Raw genomic sequence first — 21441 nt, forward strand, 5'->3', positions numbered from 1 at the left:
AAACATCAAAGAAGACAACAAAAAAAGTTTAGCTAATTACCTCGTGGAACTTTTTGGAGATAAGTTTCGAAAGTGATTCAAACATTGTAAAATGTCAAATGATAAGATATAAACTATAAGTTTGTCAAGAGTATTAACTAATCCAACAAATTGAAAAATGTTTCTATAATTTCAGACTAATTACTCTGATAAAAATGTCACAGAAAGGTGAAATTCCTATATATATTTCTGAAACATTTAAAAGTTACATTTAGAAAAAAAAAATTTAACTTATTTTTCACTACATTGTATTCTCGTCGGTTCAAAAAGTAAATTATAATGTTTGGAATGATTATGAATACTTAATTTGGGCAATATTAAAGCTGCCTAAACATATTTTAGTTGAAATTTAATTTTTGACTTTTCGCCAAAGATCATGGTCTTCTGGCCCACTGTGCACTGTATTAAGGATCCTTGATATTAAAAAAAATATCTCCATAATATTAATAATCAGAGCTAATAATTAGAATAATGCAATATTTTATTGAAATTTTTATGAATGATAGATTTCAAAAAATAAAAGATGGACTAAGAAATACACTTATTAAAAAACGATAGCATATATTGAAACATTATTTCCTTTGTAGTATTATATAGACCAAATAAATTAATAAATAAACAATAAAGTAATGAAACTGGAATTCTAAAAAATATATACAACACATTCAAATTGGAAAAAAAAACAATAAAAAGAATTTTGAAATTTTGGAATGATACTTACAGTGGACTGGAAAACAAAAAAAGTTCCCATTTCCTTAGGAGGCGCCTCCCCCTCTGTCCCCTTAAAACTATAATTTTTGAGTACTTTATAAATAAAATTTTAATGAATATTTGTTTGGTATTCAAACAAATAAATGCTATAAAGTAATTCATGTAGATTCTAGTCATAAAAAAATTCATATTCCCTGAGGAGGACTTTACCCCTTTCTACCCTCTAAAACCATAATGCTACAATTTGTAAATATCTGTATAGTTGTGCAAATATCCTTTATGTGACTAAATATCCTCGACGGACCCTAAATAATCAGTTTAATAAGAAAAATTGCAAGAAATTTGCAATTTTTTGCTAAAATTATAATTTTTAGCGTAATTTGGAGAGGAAATAACGGCTAATGTATTTCCTAAGGAATGTTCAACATTGTGCCATTTCTCCGACCCCGGTCGAGGGTGGAAGGAGAAGCCGATGTCAATACAGAGCTATAGCACCTAAATCTCTTCAATGTAGTGAATATAGGACAAAAAATAAGAAAATGGAAATGAAACTTAAGCTTAAAAAAACAACAGAGAACACCAAAAATGATATTTGCTGATGTAAATGAGAAATGAGGATGTTTAGCAAATATTTGAGAAGCACACTTAACTACTATGTGAATGTTGACATCTATCAGCAAAAGTGGACATTCTCCAGATTTCGACCATTCACTGTAATATACATTTATTGAAAATAACCCATAGACCTGAAAAAATTGTCACTTAATATCGCTATTATTTATTTAATTAATTCTTATTTCATTTTTATTTAAATAAAGACTAGCATGTTTATCTTTAAAAAAAAATGAGAACTGAACAGGAGCAAGACCTCCGCAATAAACTACTTTTAAGATGCACTGGAACTCTGCTAAAGCTTCAAGAGAAAAACACCAAGAATTCCATAGGTTTTCTGTAAGCTTAAATAGGAAGTAAATAAAGAATGTAACTTAAGGAAGTTAATAAGAAAAACAACTTTATTTTAAACAAAGCAAAGATATTAACAAACAAAGAACCTAATTTTTAAACATAAAACTCCTTCTAAAACGTTAATTCCCTTAGTTTTTGGCCAGTCATTAAATTTTCTTCAATGTTTCGATAGATGTGATATTTGATATATATGATATGTAATGATGTGATATGGGATGATATATGTGATGTAGGTAATGTTTCATATCACCTAAAAGAGACTACGGAGTAGAACAGTTGTGGATACGACAACCACAAGAGGTCACTACCAAATTGTCAATTTTCCTTTCTACGAGTGTGACATTACCTTTATCATCGGTTTCTTTGAAGAATAAGTTGATGGAGTCCATCCCAGTTACCTGGCATGTTGGCTTCCAGGATTCGTCCGGGATATGAAAGCCATTTCTTTTGTGGTAGAGATACATAGCACGGGCGTACACGTGTGTATCGTTCGTGAATGAACCAAAACCTACGTGGCACTCCCCCACACACATCCTCAGATTGATCCTCGAGGGGACGGCATCACCCTTCCCCAAATCTTGAGAAAACACATAGCGATCTTGCAGAACACAGGACGAAATCATCCTCCGTCTTCTACTTCGAGAGCCACTGGACACAACCAAAAAGGGATGTGGTTCATCCTCTCTTCTGATTCCTAGAGTACAAAAAACAAATACATATGAAATGAGAAACAATGAGAGACCACATAAAGAACTGAGCCATTCTTTGAAGTTAAAACAAATTGCATTTTAGACTTTATTTGTTAAAAGTTCAGTAAAATTTCATAATCTGATACAGATTTTATGCGTGTTTTTTGTTTTTGGTATTGGTATTTCTCCTGACTTGCTTTATAAATATAGAGAGATGATCTAAACACACATCGGTTTGCCAGTACAGATGTCCCTCGTTTCACTTAAATGAACAACATCCCTCCACATAGAACTTATAAAGTCGACGATTTTGGACGGGAGTTGTATTTCAAATTTTTCAAAATCCAGCAAATATTTGTCACTTGTCAGGCGTCTGGTTGGTTCATTATCTGTTCATTATCTTCATTATACCAGTTATCCTATATGATATCAGAAGAAAATATTTCTTCGTCAACAAACATTCCTCTTCAAGTTGTGACTGTGCACGACTTGAAGTTCCAGCTTTGCTTTGCTTTGATCGGGCTGCTGCTTTGATGATCTACCATCAGCTATCCCCTTTGAATAAATCTTATCCCAATGTCCATTTTGGCGACGATAATTGAAAATATTATTTGACTTTCTTCAGGATCTTTTACTATGAGAGTGGTTTAATTGTATTATCTTCCTGATTTCTTTTAAGCTCAACTTTATAAAACTGCGTTGTCAGTTCATCAACTATTCTCTTATCATCGCCAAGCAATATCCAACTTGACTTAAAAATGTTAAATTCGTTTGGCAATGCATCAACAACTTGTAAGTTAAGTAGCAACTCTGGTAATTTGGAGAGGTTTTTTATTCACTAACCTTGCATTCAGTTCAATGTTTTTAATTTCGAAAGATGAGCTGCTATATTTTCATTTCCCTTCCGCTTAAATTGGAAAAATGCATGCAAGTGTTATAAAGTTGATTGTCGGAAGATGCTCCGTATAACACAAGTAATTCTATCCAATTTTCTCTAGCAGTCTCTAATCACATTACCTTTTGAAAAATTCTTCTGTCACGGAATTAATTGAAACAATCACAGCAATTGTGGTAGCATATATCGAAATCCTTAAAATCTTTCTCATATTTCGTTTGAACAGCGGTTTTAGCTTACGTAGTAAAATTTTCAGGCTTGATAAAATTCTCCTACACAGCTTCCAAAGCACTAGCATGAAAGTTTAAAATAAACTTTATCTATATTTTTATACTTGCCAATCACATTTTCGGGCTAAAAGCTGTAGCTGTACTTTTGATAAGTCCATATTTCTATTAAAAACATAACGTTACAAGTAAAGCGTGACTAAGACTAAAACGTTTGAGACGCCAAACAACTTAACACTAATTACTAAGCTCAGGTAAAACATAACGTTCCCATTACCTATAAAAACAAATTACCTGCAGATTTATTATTTTATTTTTCGTTTGAGATTGAACAGAAAAGCGTAACCATTAATCAAAATCAACACAAGTTACCAGAAACAAAAAGCAAAATATTCTTTAAGCATAGAATTTTTTTTCATCTTATAAACAAATCATCAACAATAACAACTAGTGAAGTAAATGATTTAAATATTACAACTAGAGGAGTAAATGATGATAGACTAAATGATTGAATGTATCAAGTCATAATTAATGATCTACAAACACGTGACTGCTAACAAGCATGTAAAATCAGACTTTGATCCTTAGCTGACTCCCTAATATATGTAACTATGTGATATATGTAACTTTTATCTTCTATTTCTTCAGCTGTTTCCTAATATGCCAAATAGAAACTGTGGGAGTGTGCCATCTTACTCCGATTTACCCTTATAACTGTGAATTAAATTCAATCTGTTTTAAGCGTGGTCAAAAGCAAACAATAAATAGCTTTAGCACAATTCTAATAGTCTAATGCAATTAATCTTTATAATGATAAATAGACTCCAGGCACAGACTTCAATTATCTACTGACTCAGGCACCCTCCCCTATTGTTCCTAAATCTAAAGTTCGCTTCTCTCTAGCTTTCGATGACCTCTTTCGCTCACTCTCTTAAATCACGTGTCAATCTTTAAAATAATGTCATTTCTAAGAAATATTAACATATTCAAGTGTTTCTGATAACCCTTTACCCGGCCCATTTTCACTTCCAGATTGTTGATTGGTCAGTGCTAGTGATTAATTATTCGTAAAAGTGGCTTGAAGTGTGATGATTAATTTTTTATTAAATAGCTAGCTTATCAGCCTTCAAGGTTTGTCTCGATGATAGATTTGATCTGGGTCACAAAAGATTAAGCAGAAAAGACGCCTTCAGATGGTTTACAAAAGAAAATAGTTAAAATTATGCCATCACAAGGCCGTCCAAGTGATGTAAACTGTATATAATATCAGTTATCTAAAGAGGCTTCGCATTATTTATACCATGTCTTACATTTATTGAAATGTATCAATTATTTGGAAGAAGAAAACGCTACTCTTTTCCCACACCCTTTCGATATCATTTTCAAGGATAGTCATCATGTGACAGTTGAAGAGATCAATTGGGTGATCACCTGCACTGAAAAAGTGTTAGAGTATCTTAACACCAAGAATGTTGGCAACTACTTTACTCCAGAAGTTGCATAATCATTACACAACATTTAGACAGTATACATTTCATGATTCTTAAAATAAAATTGCTCTTTTACTTGCCCTATACATATCTCAGAGGGAACATTAAAAGAAATTTGAGTTATACCTGATAGAGCAAAAGTAAAAAATTAAATATTATAAAATTATTTAATACAATTTACAGATTTGTGTAAACCTTCTTATAAGAGCATATTTATAACTGACCTACGACAAACTTACGTGCCTTTGGTAAAAGTGAACTTTTTCTGTAGAATGTTCAACAGCTCTCGAGGTGATAACAAACTTACACATTCTCGTGCTCGATTGTAAACAATCTACCATTGTCACTTAACGGTTTCGAAACGTACTCCAAAATTAGTTAATCAATTGGTACACCATTTTTCAGTTTGGAACGCAAAAATATGAAGAGTTTATCTAGGTGTCTTTGTCTCTCTCTCATAACTACAGATCATTGGGCCCATACGCCAGAATTGGCTTATGGACCAAATGGCCTGGGTCGCCATAATTTAACTCCAGAACCATTTGCGTTAGTGTCCAGAAATTTGAGTCTCAGTCTTTCAGCTTTGTGCCTGATTTCTTAGTATTGTTCAGTACACAATTATTGATTTTTTTTCCACCCCGTATGAAGAACTGTTATTCAGTTAGTCTATGTCAAAATAATCATTTTTGACATAGATTAAAAATAACATAACAATAACGTAATTATATTTTACTGAGCATCTGGGGGTTTGCCCCGCAGTTACTGGCAACATCTATGACAGATACTGGAATGCTAGGGAGCTGCTACAGGCACTGCTAACTGACTGATTTTCTGTTTATATTTCTATTGTTGATATTCTATCTTTGTTTTAAATATTTTTTTATTTCAAATGTTTTAATGTTTTTAATTTTTTTATAACCCTTTGAACCACTAAAATTTTCATTCAGTTCGAATAAAACTCGATAGCTAAAACAGTAGATATTTGGGGGGATTTTTTGCGTATTGTAAACTTGATAAACATTCCAGTCAGCAGAAATTTTTCTTAGCATTTTTTTCCAAAATGTTTCTCTGCGTACATTTTAGAACATTTATTTAAACACTAAACTTTTTAAAACATTTATTTTATTGTCATGATTAGCGATTAGCTTAAACTAAAGTCTGATTCTCACAGTTAACACAAAAGAATCACCAAGAAAACTATTTTTATAGAGGGAGAGTCTAAAGACTGAATAATGAACTTGCATAATGTCAGGTTGATACATTAAAAATGATTAATACATTAGTTAAGAAACTTAAGGTTTCAAAGAAATTACTTGTTTGTTAATCGTTATGGGATCGGTTTTTGTGGTTATCTTCCGGTGTGCCCACAGGCGTCGCAGAAATTACATTTTTAAAACTCTTCTCCGGATTTCATTTTGTATAACTTCAAAAATTATCTGAATAAGTACTTTATTTCAAGTCAATAGCGAATCGTGTGTTCCTATACACTTTAAAGGTTGTAGTTAAACCTAATCACTAATAATTTAGAAAGCTTACACTCGCCTCAAGTGCATTTACTTCGCTCAGCATTTTTTTTTCGCCAATTTTGGTGCTAGTTTGGAAAAAGTCAGATGACAACGATAGATTGTTTACAATCGAGCACGAGAACGTAAAAATTTGTTGCCCCTTCTCTTGTTGAACATTCCACGGAAAAGTTCACTTTTTACAAAAGACACGTAGGTTTTTAGTTGCGTTATAAAGGATAATTATGTTTTGATGCTTTTTTGCGAATAATATGCTATTTTTATAACTGCTTCGAGTTTGCAACTGTTACTCATGACTGTTGGGTCAAGTTTAGCCTATCTAAAGTCAGCGCTGTCTACGCTTATTTAATAAATGGCTCTAAAAGTCAATATGGAGAAAAGACACAGTTTTGAGAAAATGAAAAGAAAGTGTGGTCCAATTTTTTAATATTTAAAAACTTACTTTAATTGTGCATTACCTAGGCTTATAGAAACTTGCAAAAACTGAGAATAAGGTAGTGATTTTGATAATTTTATTCTAGATGAAAAAATGTTGCCAAATTGGCGGTTTTTAAAAAATTTTAATAGCTTTTAAAATATACTCTATAACAAAAAAATCGACGCACCAAGAAGGAGTTGTCCGATTGAAACGAAAATTGATGAATAGGAAGATAATGTACAGAATAGTAAATGATTCAAATTTCAGAACAATTGAATAATTTATTGCAGAGTTACAGTAACAAGTTCAATAAGGTGTTGACCCGCCTCTAGCCTGGATACAAGCTGCCACACGGCGTGGCATAGACCGATAAAGCTCCCGGATGGCCTCTTGCGGTATTTCCTGCCAAATTCGATCCAATTGTCGAGCGATGTCATCAACATTCCGTGCCAGATGCAATCGTCTTCCCATCATATCCCAGACATGCTAGATGGGAGAGAGATCTGGTGATCTGGCAGGCCAAGGAAGAGTTTGACAAGCTTGCAGACAGTTCATAGCAACACGTGCCGTATGTGGTCTGGCATTGTCCTGCTGAAAAACCAGCCCAGGGCGCTGCAAAAGGAACGGTAGCAAAACAGGTCTTAGAATGTCGTCGACGTACCGCTGTGCAGTAAGTGTACCTCTAATGACGACCAGAGGGGTCCGGCTGTAAAAGGAAATGGCACCCAAGACCATAATGCCTTGTTGAGGGCCGGTGTGGCGTGCAATAGTGAAGGCAGGATCCCCCCTCTGCCTTGTGCGTCTCCAAACATGTCTTCGATAATCGTCAGGACACAGTTGGAAGCGGGATTCGTCGCTAAAGACTATACGTCCCCAGTCGGCATCATTCCAGCCTGATCGAGCGTCGATTTTGCGCATCTTAGTGCATTCTTGGTGCGTTGATTTTTGTGTTATAGAGTGTATTTAAGTTATTTGTCTGTTCTAAAACCCAGATAATTCTTCACGGCAAGACTATAAACATAGTTTAAAAACATAGCATCGCTTCAAGTGTACAGCACTTAAACTATGGCTTTTTTAATTTCCTTGGCAGCAGAACTTCGAAATATAATGTTAACAGCTCATAATACAAATTGAATTGTCAAATAATGAATTATATATCGTATTGTTATGTTTTGTTGTCACAAGTTTTAATGTAACTGAATACCACAAAAGAGGCAGCTACTTTTCTCAAAAATAAGTGTAAAAAGAAGTGTAAATCAGTAGTATTCTATTAAATGGTGCCCTGATTACACAATTTTGATACAAAGTAGTTTTCATCAATTTTAATGTTAAGATGCACTAAAATTTTTTGCAGTGATATACTGAAATATTTCTTAATATAGTGTTCAAAAAATACTGTCTTTAATATACAGTCTTGGAATTCTTAAAAAGAGTTTACCTATTAAGATCACAAATCAATATTGAAGGACGAGAATGCTATCGAAATTTTCGGAGTATTCAAAAACAAAAATTATCAAAAAATGGTTTGGTGGCCTAATGAAACTTGCACAAGTATTTCTTAGAAAAGAATTTTAACTCTTCTTCCATTCCCCCGGTAATCAAACAGGTTTTAATGTTTTCGTTCCCTCCATGTTCGCTAGTGATTCCGTAGATTTTGAATCATTTCTGTTCCTTTTGCTTTTAAATTTTAATTTGCGACCCCTGAAATTCATAATTTTTTTAACCTCCTTTTGAACAGGGATTCTAAATATATGTATTCAGGATGATGATTACGGATCATTCTGTGTAAATAGAAATTGTTAAATAGTTTCTATAAATGTACATATGAGGAAAAACACTTACCATCATCGGTATATTCTATGGAACAGTGAAATGTGTTTTTCCTTACTCGTTGGATACAGGGCGTGGTTTCAAAGTATACCCAATCATCTTCCACGACAGCTGTATTATCAGTTGAAAGTGGCCACACAAGTGAAACGTTTCTTAGAGACATAGGATTCTGATAAACAAACAGTCGGGCTGACACTGCATGGGAACTGGGTAATTCAATTCGAAACTCTAATCTATAGCAGTCTCTCATCTGACTGTAGAGACACGTGTTATTACCTAAGAAATTTTACAAAACCATTTTTAAGATATACTGTGTTTTTTAATTACAAATCTTAAAAAATACAATATTCAGAAAATTAGCTGTTATTTTTTTGCTTTCTTTGTTAACTCAAAACACAGAACTAATCGCCATAAACGCGGCTCTAGAACACATGATTTCCATTGAGAGTACAGAGAATATCTGGATTTTCACGGATAGTAAGAGCTCAGTTCAATACCTGAGTAATTGGCAAAACATCAGTGACAGAACTGGCCTAAATATCATCGACAATTTGATGACTTACTCTTATCACAATGATATACATCTTCAGTGGATCCCCTCCCACGTGAACCTTCACTTTAATGATCTGGCCGATGAACTGGCCAAGGAGGGTTCCAATGATCCCATAGATAGTAGTGGCCTTCTAACATACAATGAAATCTATGCAAAAGTAAAGGCCGACAATAATAGGACTTGGAGGATTCCACCTAGTCGTGAATGGTATCAACAAAATAGTCCTGGGGCTGCCCTGGAGCTAAAAGGTGATGGGAAACTACAGACAGCTATCACAAGACTAATCACGGGTCATACCCGCGGACTAACATTTGTTCAGGGTCAAAAGACGTTCCCTGTATGCCTAAAATGTAATGTTCACCAGGCTTCACCTGATCATTTGCTGTCCTGTATGGGACTGGAGAAAAATTTTATTTTGGAGGATCCGCAGATGGTGTTTGATTTTCTGTCGATGAACGGTCTCCTGGACTTGGTCTAGCCTTGTTCTGGGCCAAGAGGAATAAGTACCACCACAAAATCTTTCCCGCAGTATGATATAACTTTCTTTTGCTGTCGCTTGTAAAGGATATTATCAAGTAACCAACAAATAGTTTTTGTGTCGATAATAAAACTCACACTAATATTTAATTTTCTGTTTATTAAATCTGTTTAATTCTGTTTAATATTATCACTTTGACCACCATGACTAAAAAGATACATAACAGAACTGATAACAATGGGAAACAAATTTTTCGTTGCATTTATACAAATACTTGATCTTGCCTAATATGAGTGTGGGGATTTCAAATCTGAAATTATTTTTGCATCTAAAGCTACAGTTTTTTAATGACTCTCTTAGTCTATTTTTTTTGTCTAAAAGAACAAGTTTAAAAACGGTATATATAGCAAAGGGTCACGTAAATGTTGCGACAAACTTTCATCATCAGGATTAAAATTGCGTAGGAACTCATGCCCAGAAATGTAGTCGTACGTGACTAGGGGCGCTTATCTATTATGCCCTGTTCAGAAGCACACGAAGAAGCAGTTCAGGAAGCGGAAATTGACTCTAACATGGTATGACAACATTTCCGGGCATGGATTTCTATGCTGTTTTAATCCTGATGTTGTGCCCTAACTCCCCTAGAATGTTTTGCAACAATTATGCGACATCCTGTTATATACACTATCTACCAATAAGTATTTGGACACCTATGCAAATGACTATATCTCCGTTCCTGAGATACGTCACGCCCTCCGCCGGTATATATCGTGTAGGGAACAACATCGGCATTAGTCCCATGCGAGATGCCTACTGCACTATTTTGGATGACAATGTGCTTCCTAAGTTGTGGCAGTTTTACGGAATGGACCCCTGTTACTTCCAGGACGATAATGCCAGCTGTCATGTTGCGAGGGTCTCCAAGGCTTGGTATAGTGCGAATGGGGTTAATCGAATAACTGGCCTGCCCAGACCTGAACAATATCGAGCACCTCTGGGACGAGTTGGATAGCCGAATTAACTACCCGTTCAAAATCGGTGAAGGAACTTGCATGTCTTCTACCAGCCGAGTGGAAGAAAATACCACTAGCCGTCACACAAGGACTTGTGGAAAGTATGCCCCGGAGGGTTAACGCTGTAATTGCCTCTCATGGAGGCTCTACCAATTATTGATTATGAATAAAGTTTATTTTTCTTTCAATCACACGTATCCAAATACTTATTGGCAGATAGTGTATAATGTTTTTGAACTTGTGCATTTTTACAAAAATAGACTAAAAATGCCCTTTTTTATAAATATTAAAAAAACTGCAGCATGGAGAAAGAAACCGATCGTAAAATTTGATTCAGCAATACGAAAGTATCTAAGATCCGTTAAATAAAATCTCATATAACATTTGATGATGCTTTTACTTGCTAAAAACATTTTTTTAAATATATTTCTTGAATCATTTTACTCTGCTGTTATCAATTAAAATACCAATTATAAATTTGTTTCAATTTTGAGGAAATAAAGCTGAAAGAGTTCACTAGCTTTGACTTTCGAATTATAAATTCAAATTTCTAAACTCTTAGATACGTTTAATTGGAGGTAAACTGTCTTTGTGATAAGTATACAAGGCTGTCTATGTGTATACATCGATAAATAAAAAAAAAATTTAATGGCAGTTACTGAATTTATAGTTCTTCACCATTGAAGGTGTCGGAAGCGTTGCTATTTTGCGTGGCCTGGTAGCACCTTGTGACCAAAGTCACGGAGGCGAGCAACATCACCCACGCCACACTGCTACAGATACTCGTTTTATAGGGTCCGCCACATTCACACATCATACGCAACAGAGGACAACACAGAGAGAAACATCCATGCCCTCCTGAGCCCACAGCCATTGGCTTCGCAGTCAGGCACGCTAATCGCTCGGCCACCTGGCAGGCAGTAAATGAAATACATAAAATACTTGGAGTCATTAAATTATTGTAATAATTACATACGGGGAAAAATACAGTTTTTTATGTTAGTATTGCAACCACTTTTCCAGTTACATACAAACCCTGAAATACTACCTTTTGAAGAAAAAAAATGTCGATGAAGTTACGGTTAAGTTAATGAAATTATGTTAGTCAAGTTAATGACTTCTAATTCTACTACCACTTCAGTTAAAAAAATTGCAAATGCATAATTTCAGACCCAAATATAACCACTTATTTTTAACAAGCTTAATGTCCATTCTCCTCATGAGATTAAAAAAAATTTAAATAGTCAATAAATCGGTATTAACAACGCTATGAAATCTTGCACAAACCAGAAATCTATATACAGGGATTGATCAAAATAATGGAAACACTTCTAGATTAACTCTATGTGAACAATTTTTCTTTTGACAGCAACATTTTACATGACAAAACTGCTGACACAGTTTGAATGATCATGCTTGAAACTTTATGAAATGGTGTCATTTTTACCCGTACGAAATTCAGATCGACCAAAATAAGGTGAGTAACTTTTTTCTAGTTTGAATGCCAGAAATTCTGAAGGATTCTATAGGATTACGATATTTATATAAGAATGCTTTTAGGCATATAATGGCATTGGAAAAGGAAATAAGCTTCAAACTTTTTGCACTTATTTTTGACGATCTGACTTTTTCAGGGGTAAAATGCACAACATTTTTAAAAACTTTAAGCATGATTTTTCAAACTGTGCCAACATTTTTGCTATATAAAATCTTAAACATCTATGTAAATGTTCCCTAAATGTTTGCTTCTAAAAGAAAGATTGTTTGCATGAAGTTAATGAAGAAGCAGAGGTGCCTACTGCTTTAGATTCGACAAAATATTTTAAAAACAGTTAAGAACAATCTAAAATTTCCGAATTTTAAGTTCATTTTGTTAATTTTAAGAGGCTCAACACAGCTTAACTGTAATAAAGTGGCATATTACATAAGTCTTTAAATTATTTAGAAGTAACAGAGAGTCAAACCCTATCAATCGAATTTACCAAACCAAGAATCATACATTAAAAAACTACAAATCAAAAATATTTATCCGCTGTTCGGAGCAAGGTGGCATCTCTATAGAACTGTTCGTATTATTTTGTCACGCATTTGTATTTCGGTACAATATTGGGTGCTGTGGCGCTATTTTTAATATACCTGAGTGGAACAGTAATTTTATGCAGTAATTCATTTCAAAAAATAGTAATTTCATGACACTTAGGGGAGAGTCGGGTAGCCCCGCCCACTTAAGGAGTATTGCTTATATTTCTGCATAATATTGAGTAATAATCAATATTTTTGTATGTTTCGATTGTTTCATCATCTAATTAAATGATGCAAAGAGAATAAACCAAAAAAAAAGAATAGTTTAACTTAAAAAAATAGAAATTTAAAAAATTTGACCACTGTATTCAACATATTTTCAAAACTATTGTTTACCATGTTACCAGCAGCATAAATACTTGAAACTTTGAAAATAATCTTTTTTTAATATAACAATTAATGTCCGATGGCCCATTGACTTGAAAAAATATTCTATACATGTGAAATTGACAGTGGGCGGGGATACCCGACACTCCCCTATACCGGAAAACTAAAAAAAGTTTGATAGTCTCATTTCAGGAAGAAGAAAAAGTAGAGGTAGGTTAGAGAATAATTATAATTTGGAAAATTAGATCATCATTTTTTTAATCAGCGACGGCTCTTTACTCATTCATGATTGTTTTAAACTTACTAACACACGAATTTTTTATTGATGTAAAAAATGCTTTTATTTAACGTACAGTCCTTAACCCTATGACACAGAATTTTTATTAAACATATTTTTCATGCTTTTTTCATTATTTTATATTAATGTAGGTCAAAATAAGCGAAAAATATTATATTTAGCCTTTTAATAATTTATGGTTTGGAAATGAAGCACGAAACATTGGCGTCTTTTTCAACATAGAAGATAAAATTTTCCAAACATGGCTCACTTCCATGCAATTATTTTTCAAATTTGCACTTATTTGCAGCAATTTAGATCTAAGAGAAACAATTTATCATTAAAATTTCCTGAATTTACCAAAACAATTATTGATACATTTTTGATAATGAATGAAAAAGAATTTTTTCAAACTACTTTTTTCGGATTTCATATTTTAGTACAAATATAATTCCGAAAACCTAACATATTTTCTTAGTAAATATTGGACTGTTTCTTATAACTAATGAATACCCTAATATATTTTGGCCTGTAATTAGATCGTCAGATAAAAATATATAGAAGGGACACTGATGTCCCATCTGCGTCAAAGCGTTAAAAAAACTTATAAAGTAGTAGCAAAAGTAAGAAAAAAGTAAATCTTAATAAATTCGTAACGGTATATCTTAATAGAAATATATCTAGTTGCGAAACATTAGGTTTCGAACATTTAATTTTAAAGTAAAAGTTAATAAAGAGAAGTTTTTTACTTTTTTATTACATTATTGGCACTCTTTTCGAATTTTTATAAGAACCATACGAACCCTGTTTAACCCATTAACGCCTAGTGTCCTCAATTCAGGATTTTCTTTTCTCCAAAAGATAAGAATTGCTAGCACAATTATTTTGAAAGTGTTTATCTTAGTGCTAACTAGTGTTAAGTAGTTTCATCTAATTATATACATTTATCATGATATATTTTCATTCCTATTTTCATTCCTATTTTCATTCCTTAAATTATCATTCCTATTTTGTAAGGATTTATTGGATTATGATTTGTTTAAAATTCGGGTGGTATCTAATGTCAGAAAATTCCTGTTTGTTTTAAATATTATTGTGCTGCCACTCTTTTTGTAATAATCATTTTTCATATCATGTCGTAAAAATTTGTACATTTATGGATCAAAAAGTTGTAATTCTTTTAAACTAAATAAAGATTTTCTTTCGTTACCTCTAACGCTATATTAAAAAAGAGCATTTCTTAGCTTAATATTCATAATAAATTTTAATTATAAGCATATTACGAGAATATCAAATGTTCCTCTTTTTGCAAAAGATTTTATTAAGTGATAAAGAATTAAAACACTCTACGGCTCGTTCTGAAATTATTGGATTAAAATAGAATTTTCATCGAACTATTTATATATAATGATTATTTATATATACAGTGAGCAAAATAAACATCGATAATTAGATTAAAAGTTATGAACCTATCATAACTTTTAATCTAATGATCGGATCTTTACGTTCTAGGACTCATGGGTGATGGTTCAAGTGTGTGACCTCAAATATGCTAATTAATTAGTGCAGATGATATTTTAGGTTACGAAATAAGACACAAAACGTACATTATCTGAATAAACATACCTATTTTTCCACTAATTTGAATTTCTCAACCCTAAAACATAGGGGATAGCCGCAGTCTGGGAAATATGGACATGTATAGTTTGATCAGGAAAGCGGTCCAAAGTTTGGACCGCTTAATGTTAATGTTACTTTTTGCGTATTTCGCCACATCTCGAGAAATTTTTTAGCGAATTGAAAAATTTTTACTCTCAATTATAAAATTCATTTATACAGAAATAATTCTGAAAAAAGTAACTTTTAATAAGTGTTTATTATTATTTATTATTTCATTTAGTATCAGTCTAAATTTTTTAATTATTTGGTATACAATTTTTTATATCATTTTAAATAATATAATTTCACATGGCAAAATACAAAATTTTGTCTTAGTAATAGTCAATAATAATTTGTCTATACTAATCAAAAGGGTTTTCAAAAACATAATGCAAAATCTCTAGTTTGAGGGAATTTTCAAAATAATGGCCTAAAAATAAAACGTTTGTGGTTTTCGTTAAATTCCAATTTGTTTACTTGTGCTCATTTATTATAAATAAAATTATATCACAAAAAAAGTTTTTAAAATTTAACTACAAGAAAAATTTATTTCCTTATAATTATAAATTTGCATACATAGCTATTTTTTATTATAATATTCTTAATACTATTTTTAAATAAAAATAAATATTCTTACATTTTATAATTATAGATTATAATTTGCAAAAGTAAATAAAACACATCAGACATTTATAAATTTCATATTATTTCTTATTTCATATTTCCTAACCACTAAAAACTAATTTTTGGTACAAATTGCATTGTATGCTGATATACTTAAAAACAATAGATTTTTTGTCCCTTTGACGCAGATAGGACACAGGTTATATATATTTTTAAATAATTTTTTTACCTCTAATTATAAGTGAATATATATTTTGGTATTTTACAATTGTCAAAAACAGTCTGATATTTACGGAAAATTTGTTAGATTATCGGAATTATATTTGTACTAAAATATAAAATCCAAAAAAGATAGCTCAATTTTTTTTTCATTCATGTTTTTCAATAATTTATTTTGAAAAATTATAGAAATTTCAATTATGAATATCTGCTTCTCTGATATCTGAAAAACTGTAAATAAGTGCAAGTTTGAAAAATCATTGTTTGAAAGTGAAATTGTTTGAACTATTTTAATCTTAACGAAGACACTGGTTTTTCATGTTGTATTTTTGTTGTTGTAAATTATTAAAATGCTCATTATAATATTTTTCACTTATTTTGACCTAAATTAATACAAAATAACGAAAAAAGGAGGAAAAATATGTTTAATAAAAATTTTTGTCAAGGCAACAAATGTAGTGGTGATTAAATAATAGAAGTACAGTAGTTGTTAGATAATAGTAAATGTAAACTTGAGCATAAAATTTGTCACCACTAAAAAACATTCCCCGTTAAATCAGAAAAATGAACTCGAATGACTTCGAATTTTATTCGAATGCTTTTATGAATCACCCGTCCCGAAAGAGTTTTTTAACAAAAAACTTAAAAGTTGGAAACTATGCAAATTTATAAGATCAAAATATTGGATGGTTCAACTCATTACCTTCCGAATTTTTGTGTTTCAGTGATGTAAGGAGTACTTTTTGGTAAACCGTTTTAGTAAGTTTAAGTATGTTTAGAGTCCATTTAAAAGTCCATTTAGTATGTTTAGAGTGTATACTTCATAAAAAAAATTCCATATATAAGAAAATGTTTTTTTTTATATAATCAACCTCCTTAGATTTAAAAAAAGAGGAACTATTGCATACTTTCCTTTTAAAAACGCATCATCTGACAATTAAGTTATCAAGTACATTCAATTAATTAGAGTATTTCTTCTTTGTTGGTTATTCAAATGAATCGGCATTGCGTGGATAAAGATTTATTTAGTATAAACACCTTATAAAGGATAAAAATAAAAATTTCTTAACTAAGATAAATATTAGTAATGAAATTATGCTCCAACTGCTTTTCATCTCTTGTGAGAAAAACTACCAGTTTGTTTACAATTTAATAATGTATTGAGTATTTCAATCTCACTTTTTTTATTAACGCACCCTCACCTCCTCCTCCCAATTCTACTCCTACTTCACACGTTCCCCCATTATATGTCTCAAAAATTCGAAGAATCAGTTAATGCCGCTTCGAGGAAGCGAACTAATATTTCAACTATGTTCTAATGTTTTTTTATTAACCGTTAAACGGCTAGTGTTCCATTTTTTGAACAAGTACCCTTTTCAAAAAGTAAAGACTGGTAACTCAATGATTTTATTGCTAACTTTTATCTTGGATATTCAAGGCATTCGTATCTAACAAAATAGTTTAATTGTACTAGAATCTATATTCGGTTCTGAAATCTCACCGTTGCTATATTTTATGCCAAATTCATAGCAAAGTTAATAAAATATATATTTAATTCAATAACAACATCGCTACCATTTTTCTCATAAAGACGCTTCTTTTATTGTTACAAACTATCAGTCCGAGGGTACATTGCTGAAAAGAGTTTTAGCCGATTTAAGTAATAATTAAGGGAAGGTTTTCCTTTCTAAATAACCACTAAAGTTTTAAGAAACGACTTGACACGAATTTCACATCCAAATCCCAACTTGAATTTCAATATTCGTTACAAACGTCCATTACGAAATTAAAAAACTAGATCTTAAATTTACAGAGATGCCAACTTATAAGTATTTTCGAATGGTAGTCATTTATTATATGATTCTTGGTTTAGCAAAATCGATTGATAGGATATTTATTCGTCATAATCTCTGTTTAATTCAAAGGCTTATGTAATACCCCACTGTATTACAGCTAAGCCGTATTGAGCCTTTTAAAAGGCTGGCAAAATTAACCGAAGATCTGAAGATTTTAGTCTGGAGATCTCTACCGTTTTAAAAAATATTTTGTTGTGTACGGAGTAGCTGGCATCTTTGAATTTAATAATGTATTCTAGTGCGCATGTATTATTTTTATTTCTTAGAATAACTATAACAAAATAACTTTTCTAGCACTTTTTATGTTATGAGCTTTATACACACAAAAAAAAAAGTAATAAGTCCTTTCAAATTGCATCAGGTCTTAAAGAGTTAAAAAAAATTAGCTGGATCATTATCAGCTCTTTAACATTCATTGATGTTTATTGTTAATAAATCGGGTGTTTAAAATCTTTTTAAATCACGTTTATAGAACCAAAAGCATACTTTTCAGTTACTACAAAATTTTCAATGATCGCAGTATTAGAAAATATTTTTACTAATTGTAACAGATAAATACATTTTATTAATTTAATAAATTAAAATAATTTTGTCCATTACTAGATAAAAAACATACAAAAAAAGTCCGAAAGACATAGTACATATTTTGCAGCAAATGGCACCAGATGCCCGGTTGAAGGATCGTCAACATTGGCGGCCATATTTGTATGTTCAGATAAAAGTTTTATAAAAATTCCATTTGTATTTATTATCCCTTTGGTACAGTGACCCTCTAATCTAGAAATCCCGTTAATTCCTTGCAACATATATATATATATCCTTGCAACATACGGCTCATGGTGGAATTGATGTTTTCTCTGTCTGGGAGTACTGCAGCGTTTTTCAACCGGGGCTTTTCAGCAATGAACTTACAAAAAAACACAATACGTACTGGTCTTAAACAAGAAGTTAAATGCAATTATGAACATCTAATTTAAATAGAAAATCCCTTTCAGATTTCTGTGCAGAAACCTCTGTAAATCATTGGCTTGATTGCGGAACTAGCAAACGTCATATTTGATTCCCTTAAAACACGCAGTACCCTCGGATAAATTGGCATTCCAGGTAACTTGACCTTTGTCTTTTAAATTATTTCATAAAGGAAATAAATTATTTCATAAAAGAAATACTAGGTTATTATTAGTAGCCTAGTATTTCGTTTATTACTGTATAATGTAATCCTAGTATTTTTAATCCTAGTAACTACTAATTCATTGTGCAATTTATGTAAATATTTGTAACAAATAAGAGAAATCTATATTTTTATTTATTTAGAAGCTACGTAGGAAGCTACGTTAGAAGCTACGCAAAGGAGGACGGGTACATTGATGGACAAGCCGTCCTCGGAGACGGGTAAAATTTCTAAGTTTTTTCGAGCCCTGATATATATATATATATATATATATATATATATATATATATATATATATATATATATATATATATATATATATATATATATATATATATATATATATATATATATATATATATATATATACATATATATATATTATATGTATATATATATATATTGCTCTAAAATATAAAATCGAAAACACTTCAAAAATGTATCAATAATTGATTTTGTGATGAATAAACAAGTATGTATCAATAATCAAGAAATTTAATGTTAAGTTATTGTTTATCTTAGATCTAAATAACTGCAAATAAGGGAAATTTTGAAAAATAATTCTTTGGAAGAAAGCCGTGTTTGGAAGATTAAATTCAAAAAGGGACAATGGATTATTGAAGTGATAAATATAATAAATTCTTCCTTTATTTTGACCTAGACTAATATGAAATAACGAGAAAGGCATAAAAAAATATGCTTCAATAAAATTCTGCCCCAAAGGATTAAAAATGTTTGCTTTAATTCAGACCACTGGAAAAGTATGCGACGTACAAAAACCATCTATAGGTGGAAAGATACCTACATACACCAAGTTTTTAATGCATGTACTACAAATGTCAAATACGTGAGCTTTTTGCCATTTGACTTACATACAATTGTGTATTTTAACAAATTTGAATTTTAAAATTTATCTCTTAAATTGGAAGGACTAAAAATAGCATTTAAAATAGATACAGTGTGCAAACTAACTTTTCTGAGCGACAATGAGTTGTTCTAAACTTTTTTCTGAACTAAAACTAATTGAAACTAATTACTTACTATTGATGGGAAATTCTATGTAATATCCGTAACTCTTTAATGCTCTCACTATTGCATCAGACGATTTCCAAAATTGATTGTTTGCTGAAGAAGAAAAACATACCAGCCAAAAAATTAGGATACTGAAAATTAAAGTATGGTAGTCCATGTTTTAATTTCTAAGAAAGTGAATTTGATTTGATGTTCAGAACATATTTATGCATTTGAACTTTATTTTCATATGAAAAAAATAATAAAAAATATCTCTCCCAGCCCCACCCCTTTCGCCTTTCTGTTTTCCATATTTAATGTAAATCTCACATCAAAGATAACCAGTGAACCTCTTGGGAAAAGGTCAGTTTAAACGAGTGAGGTCAGTTGTTTTTATTTTATTTTCGAACATTTAAATCTGGATCTATGTTTCAATATTAATTGGAAGAGATTATAAGAAAAATGTGAGAAATTTTAGATAACAGATAGTTTTAAAATTTTTTTATCATTTTTATGTAATCGCCATAAAGCAATACACTCGACAATTATATAATGTTGGATACTTTGTTTCCGAAGAACATATTCTGCTTTTTCTATGTTGCATTTACTTTCAGAAAAATAGACTCAAAATTAAACCACACTACGTAGTTTGAACCGTAATGTGATGCAAATTTGCAGTAAATTTAATAAGATTTAAATTGAACCTTGATTCAGTTAAACTTGAACCGTACCGTCAATCGTTAGCACGCGTTTCTTCGTAATTTCATTTCTTTTCAAATACGCATAATCATACATTTCATTACGATTAATATATTAAAGAAACGTGTTTGCTTAAAATTATTATAATTATATAACTTCAATAAAATTCTCTTTGCTTTTTAAGATACTATTGACTTAAAAAAGAGAATGGTGATGATGAATAAGAAGCAAACACGGCAGTTAGTGAACGGAGCGTCCTAATGTTAAAAAAAAAAAAATAAAAAAAAAAAAAAAAATTAAAATAATTTTAAAAAAATGAGGAATTAGACGAATTGCAATGCTTAGACACTGTTACAAATTTTCTGTTCTAAACAGTATGTATGTACATCAAAATAAATATTAAGAAACACGTATTTTACTATGGAATCAAAAATTCGAAGAGTAACATAACTTTAACACTTCATTCAAATATGTTGTTATCATGTTTAAAATCAGCTTAATGTCAATCAAGATTCCCAATCAATCATTGTTATGTGCATTTTAATACTTTCATATCTTCATGTTGTATATAGAATAGTCATATAATAATTCTTAAGCTTAATTTCAATGCATTTTTCATATTAATTTGATATGTGTTTCTCATATCTCATGTTATATATAGAATTGTAATATAGCTTTATTATA

General features: G+C 31.2%; 1 protein-coding gene across 1 annotated transcript; it reads right to left on the reverse strand.

The window, feature by feature from the left end:
* Positions 1-1751: 1751 nt before the first annotated feature.
* LOC107450934 (uncharacterized) lies at positions 1752-20251 on the reverse strand. The gene is made up of 3 exons (XM_016066877.4): positions 20089-20251; positions 8801-9064; positions 1752-2410 (listed from the first exon to the last, which is right to left on the reverse strand). Exons 1-3 carry the CDS (start codon positions 20234-20236, stop codon positions 1977-1979), a joined length of 846 nt encoding a protein of 281 aa, XP_015922363.3. The 5' UTR covers positions 20237-20251; the 3' UTR covers positions 1752-1976.
* Positions 20252-21441: the final 1190 nt, after the last annotated feature.

This window comes from Parasteatoda tepidariorum, chromosome 2 (assembly GCF_982258835.1).
Source record: "Parasteatoda tepidariorum strain Cologne lab strain chromosome 2, Ptep-v5.0, whole genome shotgun sequence".
Taxonomy (NCBI): domain Eukaryota; kingdom Metazoa; phylum Arthropoda; class Arachnida; order Araneae; family Theridiidae; genus Parasteatoda; species Parasteatoda tepidariorum.